The sequence below is a fragment of the Simochromis diagramma genome, unplaced genomic scaffold (genome assembly GCF_900408965.1).
Source record: "Simochromis diagramma unplaced genomic scaffold, fSimDia1.1 OVJJ01000419.1, whole genome shotgun sequence".
Taxonomy (NCBI): domain Eukaryota; kingdom Metazoa; phylum Chordata; class Actinopteri; order Cichliformes; family Cichlidae; genus Simochromis; species Simochromis diagramma.
Genome location: NW_024387244.1, coordinates 3,651,151 through 3,678,022, shown reverse-complemented (window position 1 = coordinate 3,678,022; position 26,872 = coordinate 3,651,151). Strand labels below are relative to the sequence as shown.

The window sequence follows — 26,872 nt, the reverse complement described above, 5'->3', positions numbered from 1 at the left end:
TTGCTTCTTATCTTTTTTTATTTATTTATTTTTACAACAGGTGTTTTTAAGACCTGTTTAGATTTTGTTTTAAAAAATAAATAATTAAAAGGCTAAATTAAAGCAGACCTTTTCCAGTACACTTTCCATTCTCTTACAGCTGTGCTGTTTGTCTGTTAAACACGTATTGTGCATTCAGCACGGACCTACTTAGGCCCCTCCCTTACACGAAGACTCCGCCTACTCGATTCTTATAACTCAGACCTACACCAAACTACAGGTGGATTTAGTGACGAGCATAGCGGGCTTAGTTTGCTATATCATTTATTTACATTTGACGAGAAAACCGGACGATCTGAGCAAAAATGTCTGTAAGTGAAAATCTTATTATAATTTTTAGATTTGACTGTTTTTGTTAGAAATTTTAGAAAGTAGAACAGTTCTGACTGACAGAAAGATGCTTTAATAGTATTTTGTGAACTAAGAAATACAACATTGTACTGAATTTTAAAAAGAGTAGCAATAAAGTGAGTAATATTTTTTTAACTCTTGTAATATTGAACTTGTAGCAACATGTTATATACTGTTATCTGCCCATTGTTCTTGTACTGTACGAATGATGCTTGGGCTTGTCTGGACATGTTGCTCCTCTAACTAGCAATTCATTCTTCAGACTGTAGGGGGCATACGGCTATAAAACATATTGCGGTACATCTCTTAAGACAATCCTGTCTTCTTCTTTCACCTCAGCGGATCATCTGTCTTCATCTCACCCTATCCCCATCATCTTCCACTGTCACCTTTATCCAGTATATCCAATATCCAGCCTCTTCTCTAATTTCCAAACCAGTTAACCTGAGCTGTACAAATTCCTGTCAGCTATGCCTCCTGTCGTTTTGTTAGTGCTGTCTCCAAACCATACATCACAGCAGTTTTACCATGATCTTGTAAATAATCATTTTCATATTCTTATCCCTCCATTAACCCCATCCTGTCAGTAGCAGAACAATTGAATAGTTCATGTTTTTAAAAAAAAAAAAAAAAAAAAAAAATGCTCTGCCTTTTCTTGCAGCTGGCTAAGGATCTGATGCACCAAAGTTTTGCCGAGGAGAGGAGGCAGCATAAGAAGAAGAGGCTGGTGCAGAATCCAAACTCTTACTTCATGGATGTTAAATGCATGGGTAGGAATTTTGGCTCATGGTGCAAAGTTTTAGGATTTATTTTTAGTTATGTGTGGCAAGCTCTAATTGATCTGCAAATGCTCATCAGGGTGTTACAGGATCACCACCATCTTCAGCCATGCCCAGACAGTGGTGCCCTGTGCAGGCTGCTCTATAATCCTTTGTAGACCACGAGGGGGGAAATGCAGACTGACAGCAGGTAAGTACAATGCCAAAAACAGTAGCTTTGAATAAGATTCTCCTAATTTGCTTGCAAGACGTTACTGAAATGTTTGACATTTCTCCCTCTAGGCTGCGCCTTCAGAAAGAAACAGACATGAACAGTAACGAACCTGGAACCATGCAGCAGAAATGCCCAAGGATAATCGAGGCTGAGCGATGCCATGTTGCAAATCCTCAGCAAATAGAGAAATTGCCTCTATTTATCTAAATGAGTACGATTTTACCCCCGTGTGGGGCTGAATGAGACAGAATCATCTGAATGCATGTACACTCCAAAGCAGATTGACATAATGAAGCACTTTCCTGTAAAGACATTGTCATTACTTCTTCTGCATGAGTAAAATGCAACAATCAAATTTGCAAAAAAATTCAGACAAGTCATGATTTCTGTAAAACATTTTAATAGGTTGACATGGGTGGGGTGGGGGTGGGTGAATGAAGTATTTCATAACAGTCTCAACCAAATGTGAGGCACTCTCAGTGGCTCTGACATGAGATGAAACCACGATGACCATCACAAAAAAAAAAATAAAAACATTTCATGAATTGTCTGTGTTGTGTGTGTTCTTTGGTTTTGAGAGTTCCTCTGGCAAAAAGGAGTGGTGTAAATGAAACAAAACCCAAGGAAAAAAAAAATACAACTTCTCACATTACCTAACATTATTCTACTATATACAATAAGTTTCCATGGTTGATAAAACTTGACTGAGCTTCCAGTGGTTTGGGGTTTAGCTCACTCATATTGTAAATATTGGCTACACAATGGCATATTGTTGGTAATGATGCATTAGGTATCAGTGGTCAGGTCAAGCATTTAAGTGTTCAGAACGTCCGCATCAGGTTCAACACCTTGGCCAAAGAGGCATTACGTTACAATTAAATGTAAAGAAGTCTGAATCACCGAGCCTTGTTATCAGGTCATCTGTTCACGTGACTGTTGTGCTGTTCTAACACAAAAAGAGACTGAGACGAGCACAGATCTGTCAAATATCTGTTAATTTGCAGCCACTGGAGATAAAATGGAATAATAATAAGAAAAAAAAAATGTTGACTAACTTCAAATTACCACTAGGTGGCGCTTAAAAGCCACACAAGACTGAGCAAACCCCTATGCCATATGTAGCCTATGTATTAAAAATAATCAGAAGTGTAATGTATGTGCACATAATGTGTAAAATTAAGTCTGTTTAAGTGGTTGAGTGACCAAATCTGAGGTTTCTTTGGACAAATTTAGTGCCAGTTCTTTGTAAGTGGTCAAAAACGAATTTCTACAAGAACATCTGTAGGTTAAAAAAAAAATAAAGTAGCAGTGGATTCAAAAAATCTTTATATAATAAAAAAAAAAAAAAAAAAAAAAAAAAAAAGGGGACAAGCATTAAGTTAATCCCCCTTTAGGTGGGGAATAAAGATTTTACAGCTCGAAAGGCGGAATGGAGTCGAACGTTTAATGGAATGTTAATGACGACCTCATCCTCTCCAGCTTCCTCTGTGTGTGTTTATAAGCTGTTCAGCTCCTGCAGGGTCTGGTCCAGGACTTGGTGCATGCCCAGATTCTCCTCTTTGGCATGTGATAGTTTCTCTGGGGAGAAGAAGAAGAAATATGACACGGTGAACCCTCAATCACCAGTTAGCAGTGCTCGCTCATTTCATGCCACTGTAATCTCTTCGTGAGGTTTGTCACACAGCACCCCTTTTTTTAAAGGCTGCACAAAGGTCGGTGTTACTGGGCAGATGTTTTGCATAACTGGTTTGGTTAAGTTGTGCCACATGCAAAAAATAAAAATCAACCACTACAGAGTACCTTTCATGCATAAACTGCTGGGAGACTGTTAGTGGGATCATACAGGATGGACTTTTTAAAGGACTCGTTTGCTGCACAGTGAAGTCATTCGTATATCCCACCTTGTGGAAATGGCATTAAGATCTATGCATACTTTATGGACATACAAATCAGAAACTACCAAAGCGTGTAGATTAAAACCCAGGTGACTGCAAACTATTAATCCACACTAAAACCAGAAATGCTCACCTTTGTAAAACTGATATTCAGATGAACGCGTAGAGTAACAACTAATCATAAAATACACTGTTAATAACCTAATAAGAAAATCATAATAACCTATATAGTTAGCTGAGACTTTGCATCAAACAGTTCATAATTTCCTTACACACTGGCAACAAACAAACAAAAAACAACAGACAAAAGCTGCAAACTAGGAAAGAAAACGAGCTTTAATGAATTATGTTTTGCATAGTAAGATGAGCAGAGGCACATACGATCAGAGGAGATGAACATTTAGAGGCACAGCAGACAGAGAGAAAGAGCGAAACATGTCTCTACAGAGATGTCATGTCATTGAGGGCATGGTCCAGCTCCTCGCTAATGGCCTTGTACTTCAGCTTCTGAGCATACAATTCATCTGGACGCCAGAGGTCGACAAGAAGCAGAGGCAGGTGCCAACGACAGCAGCGACACAAGCAAGCCGAAAGCAGGACGAGAGCGAGAGACAGATGGAGGCAAAGAGCAGAGGGAGAAAGGAAGAGACAAAAAAATAGGTCAGCCTTTTTAAAGATGCAGAAATGCTTGGAAGAAAGAATGATGAATACCTAATTATGCTCAAAGCTCTTCACGTTTGCTTTTTTGTTGCTGGGGGAGCTTTGAGCATTTAAGACTTTTGTGAAAGTCTCATAAAACTGATCCAATAAATCCATGAACTCAGCTGCCTGTGGTTCAACAACTGAACGATCCTGACCTAAAAAAAAAATATGAGTACATTCTGTCCTCTTTGCTGCCGCTGCAGCTTCGTGGCTGACATGGAATACTTGTCCTTCAGTAACAAGGGTCTTTTATTAGCCTGTCTTAGTGAAATAGTTTCCATACATTTAGTTCCTGTGGAAAATCCTCTTTTCCACAGGAAAAAAAAATTCCAGTGATGCTGAAATAGGACACCTCTTCTAGAACTCAGGCCAAAACTCAGGTAAGTGATTTTGCAACTGTGTATGAAGATGTGCTCGTAGTTCATCAGCAAATAAATCACCATTTAATGAAACTGAACGCATCTTTGCAGGTTCACTTAAAGCTAGCAGACAAAATGATTTGGGCTACATTTGTGTGAATGGGTGGATGACTGGATATGTAAAGCGCTTTGGGGTCCTTAGGGACTAGTAAAGCGCTATATAAATACAGGCCATTTACCATTTACATGTTCTGTTAAAAAAGAAAAAGATTTTGGGCCACAGATGCTGCAAATCCCCCAAAAACCTCAATATGAATGTGACTCTCGTACCTTCCAGGTCATCGATGCTCTTTTCCAGTTTGGCAACTGTCCTCTCGGCAAACTCTGCACGGGTTTCAGCCTGGGAGGAATTCAGACAAAGCATGTCAAAACAAACTGATGAGCGCCAACAAACACATCCATCATGAAAGACTGCAACAGAAGAGCTTTTCAGCCAGCCTTGCTAAGCTTATGGAAATGTCACGTTTAACATTTTAGTGATGGGGGGGGGAAAATGCTACAAATGTCTCTGAATGACTGGATTATTCTCACTATTATAATTTTATTCTTAATTCTGTGAAAACACCATCATCTCACCTCCTTCAGTTTGTCAGTCAGAACTTTGATCTCCTCTTCGTACTTGTCTTCTTTTTCTGAGTACTGGTGACAGACGGAGAGGCAAAGAAACAGCATTAGCTCACACTTAGCTTTCAGCAGCAAACGTGCACACAATGGGAGCACAAAACGACACCATCCCAGGATTATTATTGCTTTGAGAGCTCATGGCGCCACTCCCTCGCTGGCACGTAACAGGAAAGGTGTTGGCCTGTCCTGGGAACAAGTTCTGCTGTTACGCTAACCACTGCAGGTCGGTTTCAAAGACAAGCCATGCCATATTTGCTAAAGAAAAGTTGTCATGAGGTAAACCTGGCATGAGGTAAACCTGGCATGCCGTTGCACTGCATGCCTGTGCACAGGCGGGAATGAAGCAGACACATTTCTGAGTGCGGCAGGTTTCTACTGGCTGCTTATATACACACCTGAAACACCTTACGTAGCCAGTAACACCACTCATACACATATGAAAAAGAAAAAAAAAAGCCTCAGTGGCTAATTTGTCATGCGGTAGATAAGTTGGTGTGCAAACATATATTTAAACAGCTGCATATCAAAGGAGTTCAGGTGCCGAGCTCCCTTATATAATAGCTTGAGGGTAAAATAAATGGTTTTAAGGAGGGCCTGATGATACACAGTTATAATGGAGGTAGTATGAAACAGTCCTTTGCCATGTGGTCTCTCTCTCTCTCTCTCTCTGAGGACAGCTCACCCAAATTACGGTGCACCGAGCCATGAGTAAAGCCCTAATGATAGGATTCGTGTGTGCATGGTGCCAGACTTGGTGTTCAGTATATATATTTAGTTTTTCTGTTTGTGTTTGTGAAAGACAATGAAAGCAACTGCCTAAAGTTTTAGTTTGTTTTGTCATATTATTAGATTTTCACAAATCACATTGATGCATTTTGACAGGAAACCTTTTTTTCCTCCTTTACTGGATAAAATCAGATTTTTTTTTCTATATTTGGAAGATTCTTGTTTGGAAAAACATCACCAATCTCCAGAAAGCCAAAGCAGAATTATTACTTCTTAAAGTGTCAATGCATTTCTATGCATTTCGTCTTGTACCTTCTCAGACTGGGCTTCTAAGGACTTCAGGTTGTTGGTCACATTTTTCAGCTCCTCCTCTAGGTCACTGGCTTTACTGTAAGGAGAATCCCACGCATACTTTGTTTTAATCTGAGAGCCGCACAAGAGACCATGCATCTGTATGTGAGTCAACGGATTTATACATTTGTGCGCTTATTGCATTTACCATTCTGAGAGCTCGGCCCTCTCCTCAGCTCTCTCCAGCTCGCCCTCCAAGATCACCAGTTTACGAGCCACCTGAGACAGAAAAAGAAAAATATTTTAAACTCAAAACACTAAGAGGCTATTAACGATCTGAATAAGGGAATTTCTCTCTTGCACTTAAGCCGTCACTGTCAGAATCACCTCCTCGTATTTGCGGTCGGCCTCCTCTGCGATGTGTTTGGCCTCCTTCAGCTGCATCTCCTGAATCTCCATCTTCTCCTCATCCTTCATCGCTCGGTTCTCAATCACCTTCATTCCTCTGGGATGACAGGACACAGCGTGAGGAGAAGACAGACTTTCTTTTGTGAAAGTCAGGTGAACTAGATAACACATGTTCTCCCGCGCAAGGCAGACTTTTTCCTCCACTTGTGTCTAATGCGAATAAGAAACTGACCTCTCGCTCTCATCTGCAGCCTTCTCTGCCTCCTCCAGTTTCTGCAGCGCTGTGGCCAGTCTCTCCTGGGCACGGTCCAGCTCCTCCTCCACCAGCTGGATCCTACGGTTAAGAGCTGCTACCTCACCCTCTGCCTGCAAAGGAAAAAAAAAAAAAAAAAAATAGGAAGAACTTTAGTCATGCATTTATTCAACTTTAAGTCACCCGAAGTTGTCTGTCGTCCTCCACCATAAAACAGGAAGAGACGGAAATGACACAATGACAGAAGTCGGGGGAAAGAACTTGTCACCCTGTTTTCAGCAATTGCTGCAACAAAAATCAGTGAATGTCCAAACCAACCAGAAGGACGTAATTTTAAAAGTAAAAGGGAATAAAAATTAACATCTTGTAGATTTAAGCAAGGCCTGTGTGGACAGGATATGGTGATGTCCTGTCTACACTTCCCTAACAACTACTGTTATCAGGAGGTTGAATCTCTGTCTTTTTTTGAACTTAGTTCCTCATCCAACAAATCGATGCATCACTTTAAAACCAAACCACATCTATTATGAACAAAAGTCCAAAAATGAACTCAAGTGTTGCATATTTCACCACATGAAACACTTTTTTTGAAAGCTGTCAATGGAAGAGCAGCTATACAGTCACACAGTACAATGCCTACCCAGAACTCTGATAAAAATATTTAAATACAGCCACCTGAATATAATCATGGTGCTATGACGACAGGGAAATATTCACCCTTATCATTCATATCCTAATCCTCACTAACAAAGTGAATCCAAACAAAGGCTGCGAGTGAGTGAGTGAGTGAGTGAGGGGGAGACAGTGTAATCTACGCTGTGTGCTCTCTGGGGTCACTCGGGTTTCTCAAATCAAAATGTGACGGTTAAAATGTGAAATGGAGGCAGCTGGAGGTCGTTGGGAGATTCGTCCATAAAAGCAGGGCCCAACTCTAACCGTCTTTAATGAGAACATGCTGCATCTGGCTGGAAAGTGTAATTCCTTAAGATGCAGCAGGACGTCTGAGCGAAACATTTAGACAAACTCAATTTCCGGTGATGCTCAAGCCACAACTGGGCAAAGAAGGGAGAACGAATGGGCTTCTTCTCGTCTGCCCTCGATAAACAAAAAGCCAGAAAGAGGAAAAAAGAAAGCAAACAGACAACTACACAAGAATTTCCTCTGTTGGTCGGGGAGTTTATCCAACAATCATCTCCTTGGGAGTTGCATTCAAAGTAAAAACTGAGCTCAGTCTTAGCATAACACAAAGAACCTGCTGTTAAAATGAAAGTTCACAACCAGACCGATAAGTTGCTGAACCATTCACTGAAACCCGGAGTACTCACACAAGTTTATTATGTTTACCACCTCGCAGGCTGTATTCTCTGCTCTGATGAGGGCAGCAGTTAGTAGGTCAGTGACTCATTAGCCAGTTTTTCAGTCCAGCAATCGCTCTGATCAACCATCAGTGTCGCCACCATTCAGCTTACAGGCAGAGGAGTCATTCTGCGCAGAAACTGGTGACTGAAAGTCACAAATAGAAAATGAGATTACTGATAAGAAGGACCAATGCAAAGAAAAGAAAAAACAGAGCTTAAATATACTGAGACTTCCATTCTCTCATAGACTCGATATGTTCAGGAAATCCAAGCATGATGGCACAGGCTTCGTTCTCATTTTTAGTATTTTCTCCATCTTGCATCCATCTAATCTAATCTTGGCCTGGTGACCCGCCACTCCCTCCGCCGGTCGTCTGTGTGTGTTTTTTTTTCCCCACCCTCTTCTTCATCCTCTCCCAGGTCCTCCCCTGCTGCACAGAAAGCTCACAGGGGAGGCCACCCATACGAGACAGGAAATGTCTGCCCAACTATCGCTGACGTGTCTCAAAACCGCCGGCACTTGACAGACGTTGAAAACCGAACCGGACACAGAATGAATGAAAAATCATAAATCGCTCAGTACATCTTGAAATCTCATCAGCAGTGTCGCTCGCACAGGTCTGCATCCATCGACGCCACATCTGGCTGCCCAGAAACGTTACCTAGTATTCAACTGCAACCTGAAATAACAGATATTGGTACTTCCTGTGTCCTGAATGGAGCAATGTCCAGCACGCAAACAAACATGCTATTCATCTGTTTTAGGTCAGCTACGTTAGCGCACCAGCTGCTGTAATGTGCTTCCAGACACGCACACGCTCTGCAAACATGCAAACAGACACTCTTATTGCACCAATCTCTGCCTCTCTCAAACACACACACACACACACACACATAATTACCAGCTATCCAGTCTCCTACCCAGTAAACTGCGTTCAAGTATCAAAACAGACAAACATAAAAACCTCAGCTAACACCGGTATGGTGGCAGTGACAGAAATGTGTGCAACCTGGTGCCTTATCTGCCATCTGCTCATAGCAAAAAAGGCAGGGAGTGGGGGAGCCCCATACAGACAGAGACACCCTTGTGTCAGGTTTAAAAGGAAAAAAAAATGAATGCATTTACAGGTTATCTCATGCTTCTAATTGACTGAGCTGTGAACAAAGAAGAGCCTTTCCTGTAAATCCTGAATGCACAGTTTTAGCCACAGACTCTTCTGCAGCTTTAGAAAATCATTTAACCTTGGCCGGTGCAGCCACAAGCCCAGCAGCAAAAGCTGACTGAAAAGTATTCAGAGCCTTTGTGCGAACACGATGTCAAAACAATGTTACCAGAAATGCCAAGAAACAAGAAGTAAGGTTAACGACGAGCTTTCACTACTCATCATATAGCAAATGAGGATCTTGAAAAAAGGTGACAGGAAGTACGCTGCCCAACATCCTTTCATTTCCTCCCTTTGATTGTTCTTTCTTTCACTGCTCCGTCTGTCTCTCTGGCCATGCCCCTTCCTTTAGCACCCACTTTTCATTCTTTGGCTGCCAGGGACGCACCCTGCCTTATATGGTAAAACAAACTATGGAGAATGTTTGTGGTGGAGTATCAGGAAGACTGAGGCAACAACCACGCAGACTTTAAAAGATACTGGGACACAAGTAGCTGCTCTGTTGTCACCGTAAGTTAATATGTCACCAGCTTTCTAAGTCAGGAATGGAGCTTTACTACTCAGTGCAACCAACAGGCTGTGTGGCTATTAGAGCCACAAGATTCCTAAAGCTTTAGCTCAACATTTCGGGAACTAAATTCTAGTGTGAGATTTAAAAAAAAATAAAAATAAAAACCACTGTTAACAGTCTCAAAACACAAAACTTTGGGCTGACAAAATAGTTCCCAGCTACAGTGGAGACTATGGATAAGCTGCGGATTTAAAGAGCCTAACTGCCATCATTCCCAGCCAATAAATAGTGTTAATTAGTGAGCTTAGATGGGCTGATTTCAGCAGATTACACTGACTGACTGCCATAGTTTCATTTCATTGTGCAGCAAGAAAGCAGTGCAAGATGTTCCAAGACATTAAGCTACCTTTTTAACAGACACTGCATTAGTAAGTGGCACAGACTACGGTACTACTGATGGCATGGAGTGATTCATCTGTCTTAGTTGAAGTTAGAGCACTCGAAGTGAGGCTGCAGACTGCTGGGAGTGACTTAAGAAATACCTGAGTGTATTACATATCTTAGAGACAGCATCAAGGACAAGTGAAAGAGGAATCTAATTACTGGCTGATTTCAGGGCAGTGGGCTAATGAGCGGCACAATGCTGTTGGGGTTCAGTGCAAGTTATTCCTGACTGCCTGCTGCTCTTAAAGTTACTCTGTGTTGGTTCGTGACAGAAAGAAAGTGTGTAATCATTTCCCACAAAGATCTGGCATGCAAAGAAAGCTGCATAAAGTATAAGCCAGTCTGTCATGAAGTATGTAAAAGACGGTTGTTAAACATTCAGACAAGCATCACAATGAGCTCCTTCAGCGCTAAACAATTTGTCGCCATTTAAAAGCATGTACTCAGACTTTTAGGAGGATCTCGACTCTGGTCTGAGTCTTCAGCTCAGTGTGTCTAATCCTAACCAGAGGCTGATTGCAACCCATTTGTGAACCGCACCACCAGGAATCCGCAAACCATAAGAAAAACCAAATTTTTCCAGCGTTGATACAATCTAACTTTCCAGATAAATATTAACAGGGTGATTTTTACCTGCAGGTCAAATATGAATCCCGGTAATCAGAGTTTCCTTCAGGTTACCATTTCCACTCTGCATTCACAAGCAAACGGACTCGCTGAAGTGACTCACTTTCATGGACTCTAAAAGCAGTTCAAACACAACTTGGTGCTGTATACATGCTATTTAACGACATTACAGCAAATTCGCCTGTGCTAGGACTAACCGAACAAATATAACCCACTCCTCGTTTGAATGAGAACCCTCAGCCTTGGCCTGCATAATCAGCAAAGCCACAAGCCACTTACATGGGAGTGTTCCCCAGGATGCCAGCGACTGCCAAAAAGTATCAACATGTGGCAGTTATATTTGGAAAGTTGAGCTATTCCCAGGGAGAAAGTCCAAAGAAAACAGTGAAATCAGGAAGTAATTCTTTCCACAGAATCTGCTGGAGACTCCTAGAGGCCCAGCAGAAAGCCTTAGCTGACCGCACAAAGCAACAAACGAACACCTTTAGCTCAGCAGATGAGTGTGGGGACGTCGTTTTTCACGATAAGCATTTTTTTGAATGGCTTCCTGCAATTTACTCTCGATATGAGATGCAAGTAAACAAATACAGTTGCCATAAGCGTAGGAAGCAACTTCAGTGTGTCTAATTAAATGTTGTAGTGCAAAAAAAGACTGCAGACTTCTGCTCTACATGGAGAGAATAGTGTTAGTAACTATAAGAACATAACAGGACACTAAAGATAAAGTGGCACATCAATGTAGAAACACCAACTTCACTGCACACAGTAATCTTCCTGTTGATCAGGGCTGGAGCCAGGGGACAGGAAGTGTTGGGAGTAGAAGCGCAGGAAGTGCTGGACCAGGGTCGGCAGCCGACATCCTGGGAGGGTCAGTCGGAGGGAGGGCGTGCGTGGGGATTCCTCAGTAAGAATTCCACTTCCCTTTTTATATTTATTTCTGTATTTCAACTTGCGTGTGGTGAAACACTGATGCTCACCATGGCAACTGTAAGTTGTCTTCACAACAGCCTCAATTTCAGAAAAGGAAGCAGATATTTTTTTCCCCCGTCATGACTGATTGTTTAAACTAATCGTGTCATTATTAAGTGTCTGACAGAAGGAGAAGCACTCAAATTTGCTTCCATGTTCCAAAAACAACTAATCCGCTTCATCTGTGCTCTTTACAGGACTCCGAACACAGTCAAAACGATCACCTCTGACCCGACTCTGCTGCGAAAACTGAACGAATTCATGTAGAGAAACAGTGGCTATAAACAAAAAGCATCACAAGCCTTTGACTACAACCTTAAATCATTACAGAGAGGTTAAGAAACATCCCCAGAAGCGTCAAAACCACAATAACATGAAGCAATTTTCTTTATCAGCGAGAGACGTAGCCAACGTTTTTGTACCCCCTCACACATTTTTAAAGAATGATTCATTACACGCGGCAAGGTTCTTGTTTTGATCTCCCCGCACTCAGAAGGATTTTCTGTGCCAAGGAATAACTCCAGGTTGTCCTAATTATTCACACATGGGACCACACCAGCCTCGCCACACAGTTGCACCCCTGTGTTCGACTTTGAATGGAGGGACATGTGTGACATCGAACTGCTTGTGCACGTTAATCCTGACAGGAATGAAATTTTTTTTTTTTTAAATGCAGCATCCACTCTGAAGATAAGAGTTTAACCACACCCTCCCATTTCAGTGTAAACACACTATACAAGACATACTTATAAGTACTGGTCAACAACTATAAGTCCACCTCTGAAACCTCCCAAACGGGACGCTGGTATGTAAGCTGATAATGAACGACACCATAAAAACACTGGTAACAGATTACTGGTTCATCAGTTTTGAAATGCTGGACCAAACTGACCAACCAGTCTGTCTCATATGCAATAAAAAATTTTCTAACAATTAATTTCTTAAAAAAAAACACAACCCTTTCAGCTCTTCATTGATGCGAGACCACACATGCACCCTGACAGCAGATGTAGCTATACGGGGCATCCCCATATCATTCATTCATTCAGTTACCATTCCTGTGTCAGTGTTTTGAAGTTCATGCTGCAGTTTGCACAAACATTGAACAGAAACACTTGTAAAGTACACAAAGCACCCACTGAACAACCACAAACGCCAACACAAACAAGCCAACTATGAAGTCAAACTTCTTAAACCGATGCCGGTATGCGAGTCCATACCAAAATAATTACCCACACGCCCAATGGTCAAATTAAAAAGGTGGCCTGTTACCTAATAGCCATCCTGTAACAAAGGGCTTTGCCTTGCAGCAGGCCCAACTCCTTTCATCAGTTCAGCTGCCATATCTTTACTGCCACACCTTCCCCTCCCACTCTCCTGAAGTCTTTCTCATTGTCCTATCATTAAAATAACTCCTATGCAAAAAGTATGGCACCGTGTTCCATAAAGCAGCACGTGAAACGAGTCAAAAACTGTTGCCTAACTGTGCTGCTACTAAGCGTTTTTCTCTCTCTCCCCTCCAGCCGCTACCTTTTCTGCATGTGAAGCCATAAAACTCGGATGTGGGCACAGTCAAGAGACAGGCAGGTGACAGACCCGCCAATTACTCAATATATGAGTCACATCTGACACATTGAAGGCGATGGTTAAAGACGCTCAATTTGTGGAACTTTAGCAATGACTAATTTCAGCCCAAGCTGAGCAAATAACCCAAACTTTACAGTTTAAAGTAAAGAGGTGTGGAAAACAGCTTTCAGTTGTTTCATTGTTCAACTTCACCAATTTACAGTTTTATAATAAAAAACTTAAAGGTGATCTCAACTGTTACTGACTGTTGATTGACTGATCAATGAAGCAGCTGATCTTTTGCTTCTAGCTGAAAACAGCAACATTTTTAGAGCTACTCCTTTGTGTCCCTAATAACAGAGGAGGCACTCTTTAACTGTGCCCTGTATTTTCCGATCATCTGTGGAGGCCCGAGGGTCAGCCCTTCAACCAGACAGCTGCCGAGGGAAAACAGCCACCCTTGCCGAAGTGCCTTTGAGCAAATCAGAGCGTTAAAAAGTGAATTCCATTGAAATTCCATCAAAACATTGTCCCATTAACCCGCAAACCAAATGGAATCTGACTGAAAATATAGTCACAATTATGATAATTGTGATAATTATGATAACACAAGAATTATTTGACTTTAAAAGAAATAAACTGGTCAGGCTAATAGATTCGCCACAATTTGCACAATCACTTCAACGCTGTCTACGTGGTCTAATCACTGTAGTTTCACAGCGGCCTTCAAGTCACACGGAGCATGCGCGAAGAGCTGTAGGAATCCAAACTTTTTTTTCGTTGCAGACCAACGCCTTGCATTGTGGCACATTCACGCCCGCCACCAGTGAATCAATGACATGAGACTAATAAGACTTTTTAGAGGCGAATACGAACAATTCAGTCCGTGTTTAATGATTATAATACATGTGAAATGGCGACAATAGAAAAAGCTAGAACAATAGAGGAGTTGATTGTCTCACTTTTTCCCGGAGCTCCCGTTCACTGTCCAGCTCTCTCTGTAGGACCTGAGCCCGATCTTCTGCGTCGTCGGCCTGCTGCTGCAAACACTGAATCTTTCTCTTCACAGCATCCAGAGAGTTCACACCTGCCATTGTTTACTGTTTCCTTACTTAACTTAAGACTAAACGTAAAAAAATAAAACAGTTATGACTTTGTATATGTTGTGCAAAAACGAGGCCACTGATTCCTGCTTATTTGGTCTATTCAGAGTAGTTGAGTAACAGAAAAATAAGACTTTTGTTCGTTGATTTAAAAAAAAAAAAAAAAGAAAGGAAAAACGAGAAAAATAGGCGTGAGTCCGGAGATAAAGTATGAGGAATGTAAAGGAGTCACTCAAGTGCAGCAAAAAGTTATATAACTAGGAAGCGTGAGTGTCCAGGTGTTCCCCGAGTGTTTCTTCTGGATTGTAGGAATGAAAAGTTCATGAGCGGCGCAGAAAGTGGTCCTCGGGAATGTAGGTAGCCGTTTTGGTCCGGACTCAGCTTCAGTTAGAGTTTGAGGAGCATACAGAATAAGCTGCGCGGTGAGAAGAGCGCCAGACTGTGGCGGAGGAGGAGAGTGAGTGATTGGGTCGATGACGCCGAGGAGGGCGGGGCTTGAGAGTGAGCGAGTGTGTGTAAAAAGCTGATCCCTGTGACTGATGTGAGCACTGCTGCGAGACTTTGAAAAGAAAAAGGAGAGCCAGGATGAATTACTTTCAGTCATTGTGAAGGCGCAGTGTCCATTGTTTAATTGTCTCACACAAACTTGATGTGACAGTTAAATTTCCCCTGAGTTTGTACTGCCTCCAGTGAAGTGTGAATAATTTGAGTATTTCCTCTTTTAAAAACCCCCCACACAATTATATTTCATTCTGTCATCGTGGACTACTGGTTAAAGTGCCACTCTGCATATACTGTTCTAACTTCATGGTGGAAATCCAAATCTAAGCAGCAGCGATTAATGTGTTTTGGATGGCAACAGGTTATTTAACCTTAAACGACCACGTGGTCACAGAGAAGCTGTTGCTCCATTTCAGAGGGGTCAAACAACTGGCCTGCATCAAGCACAGAATACAGCTAAGGAGAATGATTAAAACTAGTGAGGAAGAAACACTTATCAGTGAGGCTCAATGAAAAAAAAAAAGGCTTGTGTTTGCTATGGGGCATAAAGATAGGACAAAGGTCACGTGGTCTGATGAGTCCAGATTTGTCTTCTTCCAGAATGATCAGTGGATCAGGCAGATAAAGTGATGCATCTACTGTACAAGCCTGTGGGGGCAACACTAATGATCCGAGGCAGCTTTACCTGACCGGATCCAGGTTCAGTTAACATGCCCCCCAAAAACTGAGGTCACCTGACTACCTGAATACACTGAATGACCCGGACTTTCTATCAATTGATTTTTTTTTCTTCTCTGATGGCACATGCATATTTCAAAATGGCATGCTAGGGTTAGTTGGGCTCAGACTGTGCAAGTATCCTTATTATTCTTTACATGAATATAGAGCAGGGGTAGACAACTCCAGGCCTCGAGTGCTGGTGTCCTGCAGGTTTTAGATATCACCCTGGGTCAGCACACCTGAATCAAATGATTAGTTCGTTACCAGGCCTCTGGAGGACTTCATGAGATTTTGAGGAGGTAATTTAGCAATTTGAATCAGCTGTGTTGGATCAAGGACACATCTAAAACCTGCAGGACACCGGCACTCGAGGCCTGGAGTTGCCTACCCTGATGTAGAGCAAGGGGCAACCTCTAGAGGTGAAGCTAGCAGAAAAGTACCAAAAACGGCAATACCTTAAATGGCAACTTGAGGCTTGCTAAAAGCAGGTAAATTTAATTGGCTCAAATGTTCAAATACTAAACTTCACTGCAGAAATAAGCATGTTTAAAGCCAGATACTAACGCGGGGTTTTTTTGTTTGTTTGTTTTTTCCTTTTGTGACCCATTTTAATTAACTAAAGTGATGCACAACTAGGCCCATGGTCACACTGAGCAAACATGTGCCAGCTAGGTTGCTATACTATCTGCTAAATCCGATCTTACCTAATATGAGGAGGTCTCTGAAATAGACCTCTCGGCCATATTTGAGATGTTGGTGTGTTTTTTTCAGCAATTTTAATGCAGTAATCAGACAAATAATATGGCAGTCTACAGATACACGCAGCTAACCCAGGTTGCTACTGTTAGCTGATAACCTATCTCTAGATCTTCTCGTCCATATACGGTCACTTCAAGCTCTAAAAAAAGGGAAAAAATGGTGAGACTTCTCACCAGGTCTGCACAAACCAACGGGTAAGGTCACGATGGCTATATCCATCTTTTATTTACAGCATCTGGTCTCAAGTGACCACTTGTGTAATAGAATGTCACGCCCCTGCTCAATATGACAATAAACACCTAGATTATTTCAGTGGGCAAAGACCAGAATTTTTCTATTAGACGTCAGAGAGTAGCCTTTTGCAGGACCATTTAAAACAGCCAATGATGAGTGACTCTAGATTATCTTTCATTCATATGTCGAATAAGACACCACCGGTGCCCAAAGGAGTACACACACTGTTTTTGCTGAGGACACGTGATTACTTGTATGCTGCTTAAAGAATGTGGCCATATGTGGCCCCGGCACCCTCCAGATGTAGTCAGTTATCTTGGGTTGACACCCACACTAACCAGTAACCTAAACCACAAGCCAAAAAGCAAAAAAGGGGGTAGCTAATGTAGGAGTGCAAAAAAGTGCTGCTGGTTCCAAAAACAAGACTCCATGTTCAAATACCGAGCTTTCAGAGCATTAAGAAACATGTTTACAGCCTCATGCAAAAAAAGAAGATTTCCCCATCTAATATCAACTCATGGGAGTCTAGTCTTTTTTTAACATCCTCATGGGTACTGGAGTTAGGGGTGTAACTTCTTTGATAGACATGTATCCAGACACAGGCATCTCTAGCTGATATCTCTGGTTGGCCTCACATTCACTAACTGCAGTCACTGAGCTCGACCCCTCCACTGTGTTTATGCTGTTGGTGCCATTTGGTGTATTATATTACAGCTTACTTGTGCTTACAGTATTTTATTACTTAGTTACCATTAATTAGCTGATATCTAGATTGTACAGAACAGTTTATGGACAGAAATTGATAGCCAAGCCTTAGCTGATAACTCAGCACTGCCCTTACATTAATGATGGGAGGAAGTTCAACTAGCAGCAACGTCTAAACATAGCCCACACACACACACACACACATATATATATATATATATATATATATATAATTCCAACTTCTGACCTCTCAGTAAACCCGCAACTCTCTAAGTAGAAATGTGTTAGTGTTTGTCTTGAAGCAGAGAGCAGATACAGAATACATGAACCACTTCCCTGCTGACTGATGATGTGCATTGTGTGGGTGTAAATCAAATTTATTCTTCATTTTTCATGTTTCACTGCTTGCCCTGCCTGTGTTTACCCCTCATCGGCTCCTATTCACACGATCAGCCTGGGAGCTTGAATATGTCGGGCGGACGGGCAAGTAGGCCAGCAGATTTCAGCCGAGGCTCATCTCAGATTCAGTCCTGCTGTTCTCAACAAGAAGAACATGTCTCACAGTCAGTCTCATGTGTTGATTGAGCTGCTCTCTCTCTGATTTGGCCCTTGCACCAGAAAAGCTGGAAGCATTGATTTCATTAGACACAGGAGTGTGGGCCTTTCTGTTTGCCTTAGCTACATTCCTCACATACCAGAGCCCCCCCCTGCCTGTTCTCTGCTCTCTCCGCCCGGCTGACCAGCTTTGCCCTAAAACTGTGACTGTTGCTGCTGTGATTGGTGTAATCAATGCCTGTACCAAGACCACATGCGCTAACTTTACTTTTCACTGCACTGTGTTTAAGTACTTAGATCTATAAGGATAGACTCTTCGTCTGGTGGCTTGAGCTAGCAATAAACAGTGATGACCTAAATATCAGCGCGTCTGCTCTGGTGCCCTTTTTCATGAATCATAAACGGTTTGCTTGCAGGAGCTGCTGGCTCATTGCTCTGTTTTCCCAGTCGTTTTCAGGTTTCCAATTTTGGTCGGTGTGAATTCAGATGCGTAATGACTTGACTGCTTCCTCTAATAAGTGACATGTGGAGGGGAATTCATGGAAGTGGAGCAGAGCAGACTTCATAATTTGATGTCACTCTGTACTCTGTGGTAAATCTAAAAAAAATGCCATAGTGGACATCTATTTTTTAACACAACTCGCACCGCTTGAGTTCTCTTTCCAAACACTATAGGACACCCAAGAGTGATAGCTACAGGTCATGCTCTGGGTTTTCAAGGGGCCCACTTGACCCAGTTTATATGTGAGGCTTCTCAGAACCATCCTGAGTTTATTTAATCGCTGCGTGAGGATAAACCAGCATGTCTCAGCCCCTAGGTCTATGTCTATATAGCAGGCACTTCCCTTCTCTTTGTGTTTAGTGCAACATCACATTTCCCTGGGATATCCTCCATGAGACTAAAACAATACCACATCTTAGTGGAAGGTGGGGGAGGTTTGTGCATGACTCTTCTCTCTCTGTGCTCACTTTGCTTCGTAATGCTGTGGTACTGCTTTCCCCTACTTTTTATTAAAATGCCATTTAACTGATAAACAGGTATACTGTAAACAGTATTGTATGTTTGTGATATATGTGATTCCCCCTTCCACCCATATTAACACACAGTAACGGACACAAGCAAGCAAACACACAGCTGTGCTGCATGAATCACCACTGACAGATATACAACCATGTGGTTTGTGGTGATGCCAATCTAAAATATGACCGCCTTTCCCAGATTGCAGCTGATTAGGCTCAGGAGAACTGCCAATTCCAATGTTCTGCTACATTTACTCAATTAACTGTTTCTGTCCACAAACAAGATCCATATAGGATTTCTCAGTGGTGGTTACATTTATTTACATCTTTACATGAGAAAAAGTAAATACTCCAGAGCCAAAAAATGTTGCCATTGCAAGTTTGAGTTTAGTTAAAGGGGAAGTCTGTTTACAGCTTTTGGTCCAGCTGTGTCTCCATCATTTGGCTCTGACCGCAAGACTGCGAGTTTGACAATAAAGTAATTTGGTGGTGTGAAGTTAGAAATAAAAAAAAGCTTATCAGACTTCTTTCACCGCCTCCTTAGTCATGCCTGAAGTTTGTGGGTTAAGCTACCTGAAGCTACAGCTAGAGGTTGAAATGCATTGTTGGATATGTAGGCAGTGTGCTTCTTAACGAAGAATTAAAAAAACATAATAGCTTCCAAATGTTCAAATTAGTCAGCTTGGACATGAAATGCTATTAAACCTGCTAAGTCGTTAGAACAAAGTCTGTTTGATGTGGGACTGCACTGATTTCCACTGATGTAAGAACAGCCCAAGTAATAGTGCTGCATTCACAGCGAGTGAGTGGTCGTCTTGTTCCCTGTCTCTTGTAAGTGCAATGCAGTGAGCTTACAAGAGGCAGGTTATTGACTAATTATCTCCCCTTGTGTCCTAGATGTGCCCATAACTTGCACATCCATGTATCAAACTGACTTTTAAATGCTACATAATTTATTTAATTAAAGTCCAAAAGCATCATAAATACTTAAAATATTTAAAAATCCTTAAAGTGCCAAAAGTGAATTTAGGCATATAAACTGTTTTGTGTTGTTTGTTTTAATTTTAGTTATCACCTTTAGTAAATTGTATTAGAACATGTGAAGTGGCACAAAATGAAAAACTCTTATATTTTTTGCATGTTTGTCCCTTTGCTATCATGATTGCAACATCTGCATGCAATTTGTTGTAAATGTCCCTCCTCATGTTTGTGTAACTGTAAATGTCAGAACATATGTCATGATGAGGCTTACAGTGTGTGTGTGTGTGTGTGTGTGTGTGTTTGGGTGAAGGGATTATAGTTTAACCGTGTGCTCATCTTTCAGGAGTGGCTGCACAGGAATGTAACTGTCTCTGAAGTGCTCCAAATCGTTCACCGAGGATCAAAGCAAAGCCACAGCTGGTGCCGGCTTAGAAAGAGTCCAGCTGTGGAAGAATGGTCCCTAGTTTTCAGTAGTGCCACAGTAATGTGTGCATGCCAGAGTCAGATGAAACAAGTATTAACATCCTTTGTTCTTCTTTACGGGATTCAAGGATTCAGTGACTGTAATGATCATGGTTATTTGGCAGTTTGATTTCTAGTTTAACTTTGAGTAAAGTGTCCTGAAAATGAAGTGACACCGAACCCTCCTGTGTGTGTGCGTGCCGTTCACTCACATCTGCAGCTTTCTTCTCAGACAGTTCCAGTTTCTCCTGAGCATCTTTCAGGCCCTCAGAGAATTTGTCCAGTTCATCCTCTGTCTGCTTCATCTTCTTCTGCAGATCCAGTAACTCCTCCTCCAGCTAAAACAAAGGATACTGTTAGTGCTGTTTTTTTCATTTTAACTCAGTTTAGCATGAAAACCTTAGATGAACCTCTATTCTATTCTACTCTATTCTAGTGTAGTGTAGTCTGGCCTGGTGTTGTATTGGATTGGATTCTATTCTGGTCTGGCCTGGTCCATTCTAGTCTCTGTTTTTTTCTGTTCTTAGATTCGATTTGATTCGATTCAATTCTATTCTAGTATAGTGTGGTCTGGTCTGTTATGTTCTCTTGTGTTCTGTTCTATTCCATTCTGGTCTGGTCTATTCTAGTTTCTGTTCTGTTCGGTGATTTGGTATTCTATTCTATTCTATTCTATTCTGATGGAGTCTGGTATGGTCGGTTCTTCTATTCTATTCTTTTCTATTCTATTCTGGTGTAGTCTTTTCTATTGTATTCTGATGGAGTCTGGTGTGGTCGGTTCTTCTATTCTATTCTATTGTATTCTGATGGAGTCTGGTATGGTCGGTTCTTCTATTCTATTCTTTTCTATTCTATTCTATTCTGGTGTAGTCTTTTCTATTCTATTCTATGGTGATGGAGTCTGGTGTGGTCGGTTCTTCTATTCTATTCTTTTCTATTCTATTCTATGGTGATGGAGTCTGGTGTGGTCGGTTCTTCTATTCTATTCTTTTCTATTCTATTCTATGGTGATGGAGTCTGGTGTGGTCGGTTCTTCTATTCTATTCTTTTCTATTCTATTCTATTCTGGTGTAGTCTTTTCTATTCTATTCTGATGGAGTCTGGTGTGGTCGGTTCTTCTATTCTATTCTATTCTATTCTGATGGAGTCTGGTATGGTCGGTTCTTCTATTCTATTCTATTCTATTCTATTCTGGTGTAGTCTTTTCTATTGTATTCTGATGGAGTCTGGTGTGGTCGGTTCTTCTATTCTATTCTATTGTATTCTGATGGAGTCTGGTATGGTCGGTTCTTCTATTCTATTCTTTTCTATTCTATTCTGGTGTAGTCTTTTCTATTCTATTCTATGGTGATGGAGTCTGGTGTGGTCGGTTCTTCTATTCTATTCTATTCTTTTCTATTCTATTCTATTCTGGTGTAGTCTTTTCTATTCTATTCTGATGGAGTCTGGTATGGTCGGTTCTTCTATTCTATTCTATTCTGATGGAGTCTGGTATGGTCGGTTCTTCTATTCTATTCTATTCTGATGGAGTCTGGTGTGGTCGGTTCGTCTATTCTATTCTATTCTATTCTGGTGTAGTCTTTTCTATTCTATTCTGATGGAGTCTGGTATGGTCGGTTCTTCTATTCTATTCTATTCTATTCTATTCTATTCTATTTGCATTCATCTGAGCACTGAGACCATCATATTTATTCTCACAGATGAATGAACCTTTGCAAAGATATAATGATGAAACTTTTATCGAGTTAACAACTGCTGAGCAAAATGATGGTTGAAAGGAAACCAAGTTAAGCAACTGATAAAGCTGCGGTGGCTAATTTGCAAGCAGAACTGTGTTTATGATGTTTGGAGAACATTTATTTAAATGGCATCACCCTCTCATGACAAGAACTCTGGTATGCGGTCTAATCTCTTTTCTCTTTCTCCCTTTTCTTCTCTCTCTCTCTCTCTCTCTCTCAGGGTTAGCTGTTCCCCCTAATCAGTGTTTCCCTCTGAGTCCATGAAGTACATCTGATAACCCTGCTGTGTCCCACACTGCTGTTCTCTTCTGGGCTCTAAAAATACAGCTGTTATCAGCGAGAACACACAGACGCCTGGAACCATAAGTTGTGTGTGTGTGTGTGTGTGTGCACGCATGCACGTGTGTCTAATCCTCCATTTGTGTGTCTATGCATGTCCATTTGCATGCTTATTAAGGGTCACACAGTCTCCATAATGGCTGTTCTTTTAAATAGGTCCTCTCTATAAAGCGGTTGAGGTGGACTTGTTTTCTTTCCCCAAAGACCAAATCCTGGTCCTGGGTGGTCTCGTCACTTGTGTACCAGTGGTGCTGACCAGTTCAAGTGAAGAGAAGTTCAAACTACTGTTTTCCTGCAGATCTCCTTTAGTACAGCTTTGTTTAAAGAATAAAAAAGTAACGAGTGGAAACTGAAAGCAACGATTTGCACCTCATTTGATCCAAAGTCAGCAATTTAATAACTTCCAAACTTTCCTGGACCTGTGGTTGGATCATCTGTACTATGAGGCATTCCTCAGAAAAGAAAAAGAAAAAAAAGTTAAACTACTTCCTAAAATATTTCCCAGCAAAGTAAACCAGTAAATTAACTGTGAAGAATGTAGAATAAATAAATGTAAGAACTGTTTACACACCGTGTCCTTGTAGGTATGTCTGGTATGGTTTGAATGTCGTGATTAGTTTAAGAACTGGATAGAAAGAAAAGTCTTCAGAGAAAAGCACATTTACTGGGTGTGGACATTTCTTTTTTCATGAAAAACTGTTTTGAAATAAATTTCGCTTCAGAAGTTGCAACTAATCAGTAAATCTATAAGTAAACTATAAACTTAATCTATACATTTTTGCTTAATATACAGTTCTAGTTGCGTATTTCCAAAATCAGATCAATATCCCTAAAAAAAATATCTAAAATGTTTTCTATATGCGCTGGAATCCCTTGTGATCCATCTCTTTCTTGCTCTGTCTTTCCCACCTGCTTGCATTTGTCCTCTGCCGCCTTCTTGTCTGTCTCTGCCTGCTCGGCCCGGTCGATGGCATTCTCCTTGTCCAGTTTCAGCATTTGCATCTTCTTCTTGATGGCCTCCATGGTGGCTGCTCGGCTGGATTTTCTCCCTCTGAGATGTTCAAACGCACCGTTAAAAGTTTGGGCTCTCACTGAGATGTAGGAGATTCAGCCTTGCTTGCAGTGCAGGAGAAAGCTCGAGCTGAACAAAGCTGCAGAGAAAGCGAGAAAGCAAGAGAGGCAGAGACAGAAAAGGAGAGACAGATGGAAGGAGACAGAAAGAGCTGTGAACAGAGATGGAGAGTCAAGCCCTATAAGGATGGTTATTTAAACTTCAACAGAACCTGCCTCCAGTCTCCACTCACCACCCCTATCGCCATCCTCCTCCCATGTTTCCCCCTCCCTCCCTACATCCATCACTTTTCTCCATCCTCTCACTCTCTGTCCATTCCTCTCTTCATTCAGCCACTCACCACTCTGCGTCCACTCCATCCTTACTCCCTGGCTATCACTCTTTTAGACACACACTCCACCCTATCAAGCCACCCATCCAAGCTCGCTCTCAGGAATGGTCTGACTGCTCCGCTCTTCAGCCGTGGCCGATCTCCTTATTTGGGTTGCTATGTTTTCACAAAGAGACGGAGATCAGACGTGCAGGTCCTGTTTCCACATTTAACCCCCTGTCAATGGCTACAAGTCCTGCTGGCACACAGCATCTCGCACTCAAAGCCTTAGAGAGTGCGTATATAAGACAAACAGAGATAGACGGGCAAAGTAGAAGGAGACAGGTAGAAAGGAGACTATAGAAAGGAAGTTTCCATGATGTGATCGCTCTATTGTGACTTTTAAGCCATTTAAAGTGAAGGTGTTGGCTTTTCCCAATTCATTACTGTGTCAAGAAGACTAAAACAGAATAGAGGCATTGATGTGGTCTGAAAGGAGACATGAAGGAAACTCGTATGGAAGACAGATGCAAAGATACTTTTTTCAGAGATTAGTTTGTGCCACAGTAGTACAGGGTAGTTTGATGATTCAGCCTTCACATGTTGCCTTTGTCAGAGTATCATAAAGCTGTTTTGGTTTTATAACTCTATGATAATTTCCCTGCTGCACTTCTTCAAGTGTGATCATCTGCGTGACGATGGATTACAGCATGCTTTCTGAAACTTGAGCTCTGCATTCTGTGTACCTGATACTTCAGTTTGATGACTGAGGGACGAAATCAGACTGAGAGATTGTGCAAAGAATGGAGACCAGTGTCCACATTCGCCTACACAGAGAGAGAAATATGCAGAAAGATGGATGGCCCTGAAGAGAAAAGACCTGCATGAGTTTGTATTTGCATGGACACATGCGCATATATTACCCAGGATTAGTTGGCTAATGTTAAACTAGTGGTTCACTAAGACTCGTTACACCAATAAAAGCTTTATTTTCATGTATTCTGTAGATTTGTTTTTAATTATTTTCTTCATATTTGTCTGAACGATCCTTTTCTGTGGCTGCTTGTAAGTTCGGGTCCTCTTTTGGGCCTTTACTGTTTCTGTTACATCTGCTCTCTTTTCAGCACTATATATTTTGTTTTCTAAGTTATAGATCTTCCATAGGCGCTTGGACTGTATCAAAAATCAGATATTTGACAATTTTCTCCAACTTAATAAAGAGAAGGTAGTGCTTGTGCCCTCAACAGATTTGTGGTAATGGAAACTCTAGGTCCTCCTTGACACTTTTGCAAAATCTTCTATCTGTCATGGCTTAATATTTGAGTCAGCCTTCCCCTTGGAGGCTCATGTTGACTCACTCTTGCTTTTATCACTTTCAAGTTGCCAAGGTGAGTTCCTTCGTACCACGCTGTTAATTGGAAATTGTTATTCATGCCTTTATTTCATCAGAATGGACATGAGGGAATGTACAAAGAACTGGAAAGATTTGAGGGACAGATTTGTTTGATTTTAAAGGTGCTCTTTGTAAAATATCACAGCTAGACATCAGCAGATCGCAGACGTTGCAGTCAACTGAATTCTGTTTTCTGCCTCCTCTCAATTAAAGTGCAAAATCCTATCTATGGTGGTCACTGTAAGACAAACAACTCTGGCCACCTTTCATCTATAGTGAGTCATTTCCTTGTTCATCTCAGCAGGTTTCCAAGTCTATTTTCTCTGGAGACTTTGTGAAAGGAGTCTGATATGAGCCGATGAGTCTGTGAAGCTCACTTGTTGTTGTGGATATCCTGAGTTTTTCTGTTGCTACGCTCTGCTGTTTTTGCCACTGTTAGCTGCTAGCCAGCATTAGTGGGTCTTTCTTTGAAGTGGATCTAAGGTTGATCAATAAATCAGTAAATACCAAGCTGCAACCTTCAAGGCTAAAAACAAATTCAAAGTTAAATTTCCTTTCAGTTTAGTTCCATTTTATCTGATCTATATAGCACCAAATCATCCCAAAAGTTGCTTCAGTGTGGTTTATAATGAAAGGTCAAGACTCTAATAATAGAGAGATAGGAATTGCGCTGGGAGACACTTAAAATAAGTGGAGGATCTATCGGTTTTGTGAGGAAAGAAAAGATGAGAGGTAAGTGTGTTAGCCTAACTATTAGCCTACACGCTTACCTAGCATATTTTGGTTCCTGCAACTGGTCCGTCGGGTTATTGTCTCCCCAGAAACACTTTTGCTTTTGTAAATCTGTTATTCCTATTTCTGTTTTCGTTTTCATTTTTCCAATTTCCGTTGTGTTTTGTGTGTTTTTGCAGCGTTTTTCTGGTGTTTTCAGTTTCAGTCTGTTTGGCCTCTCAGGGCCACCATACAAAAAGCCCAATCTCCAGGGTTAAAAACAGTCCCCATTAGTCACAGTGGTTATGTCAATATTTTATGGATAATTTTTGGTAAAAAACTTAAAATTGAAGTAAACATTAGAGTCTGAACTGAACACCTGAAGCCGGTCCAACTGGCTGGAAGTGAATAATGTTGATGTACAGATCCACTCAGAGACAAATTGTACTAGAAGTCTGTGTGACCAACTTGACAAATTCTCATCCAGCAGCTCATCTGTACAGAACAATTTTGTTCATTATAAGTTGTTGCTTAGCATCTGGCAACATTTCAAGGTGACTGCAGCTAAGAAGTGAACACAGCTGGAGCAGTTTAAAGTTGTGTGTTCTCCTGTCTAAAATTCATCTTGTCTAGATTACCTGTCGTGTGCTTCACCTTCATGTCATCTTGTTGTGAAGCGGTCAGTTTGCTTGTATTAGTGAAACAGCAGAGTAGCTTTTCTTGACATTAGTTTAGGTCTCAGGACAAAGACTAAACCAGATTTATGTGAAGCCAGCTGGATTTCAAATCTCTGCTGCATGTTTGCTGTCTTTAAAAAACTGAATTCTGGAGGACAATCATCTATAGAGATTAAATGACTCTCTACAGACATTCTATGTCAGGGTTTTTCAACATATGAGAATATTTTCTCTTAATAAAGAGCCTTTAAA

At 41.3% G+C, this 26,872-nt stretch overlaps 2 protein-coding genes across 7 annotated transcripts; one reads left to right on the top strand and one right to left on the bottom strand.

Moving 5' to 3' along the window:
- Positions 1 to 216: 216 nt before the first annotated feature.
- Positions 217 to 2,415, top strand: LOC120747278 (40S ribosomal protein S27-like). 2 transcript variants are annotated; one of them, XM_040053037.1, is made up of 4 exons: positions 217 to 350; positions 1,052 to 1,160; positions 1,249 to 1,359; positions 1,452 to 2,415. In XM_040053037.1, the coding sequence occupies exons 1-4, from the start codon at positions 345 to 347 to the stop codon at positions 1,478 to 1,480; spliced, it is 255 nt and encodes an 84-aa protein (XP_039908971.1). In that variant the 5' UTR covers positions 217 to 344; the 3' UTR covers positions 1,481 to 2,415. The 2 variants fall into 2 exon arrangements, with proteins under 2 accessions (XP_039908971.1, XP_039908970.1); XM_040053036.1 differs by lacking the exon at positions 217 to 350 and adding an exon at positions 480 to 926.
- tpm4a (tropomyosin 4a) lies at positions 1,767 to 23,700 on the bottom strand. 5 transcript variants are annotated; one of them, XM_040053019.1, is made up of 9 exons: positions 23,367 to 23,697; positions 20,592 to 20,717; positions 6,681 to 6,814; positions 6,428 to 6,545; positions 6,249 to 6,319; positions 6,062 to 6,137; positions 4,976 to 5,038; positions 4,670 to 4,739; positions 1,767 to 2,961 (listed from the first exon to the last, which is right to left on the bottom strand). In XM_040053019.1, exons 1-9 carry the CDS (start codon positions 23,478 to 23,480, stop codon positions 2,879 to 2,881), a joined length of 855 nt encoding a protein of 284 aa, XP_039908953.1. In that variant the 5' UTR covers positions 23,481 to 23,697; the 3' UTR covers positions 1,767 to 2,878. The 5 variants fall into 5 exon arrangements, with proteins under 5 accessions (XP_039908953.1, XP_039908957.1, XP_039908955.1 ...); XM_040053021.1 differs by lacking the exon at positions 1,767 to 2,961 and adding an exon at positions 3,082 to 3,802 and having other exon boundaries at positions 23,367 to 23,700; XM_040053023.1 differs by lacking the exons at positions 20,592 to 20,717; positions 23,367 to 23,697 and adding an exon at positions 14,302 to 14,898.
- Between the last annotated feature and the right edge of the window lie 3,172 nt (positions 23,701 to 26,872).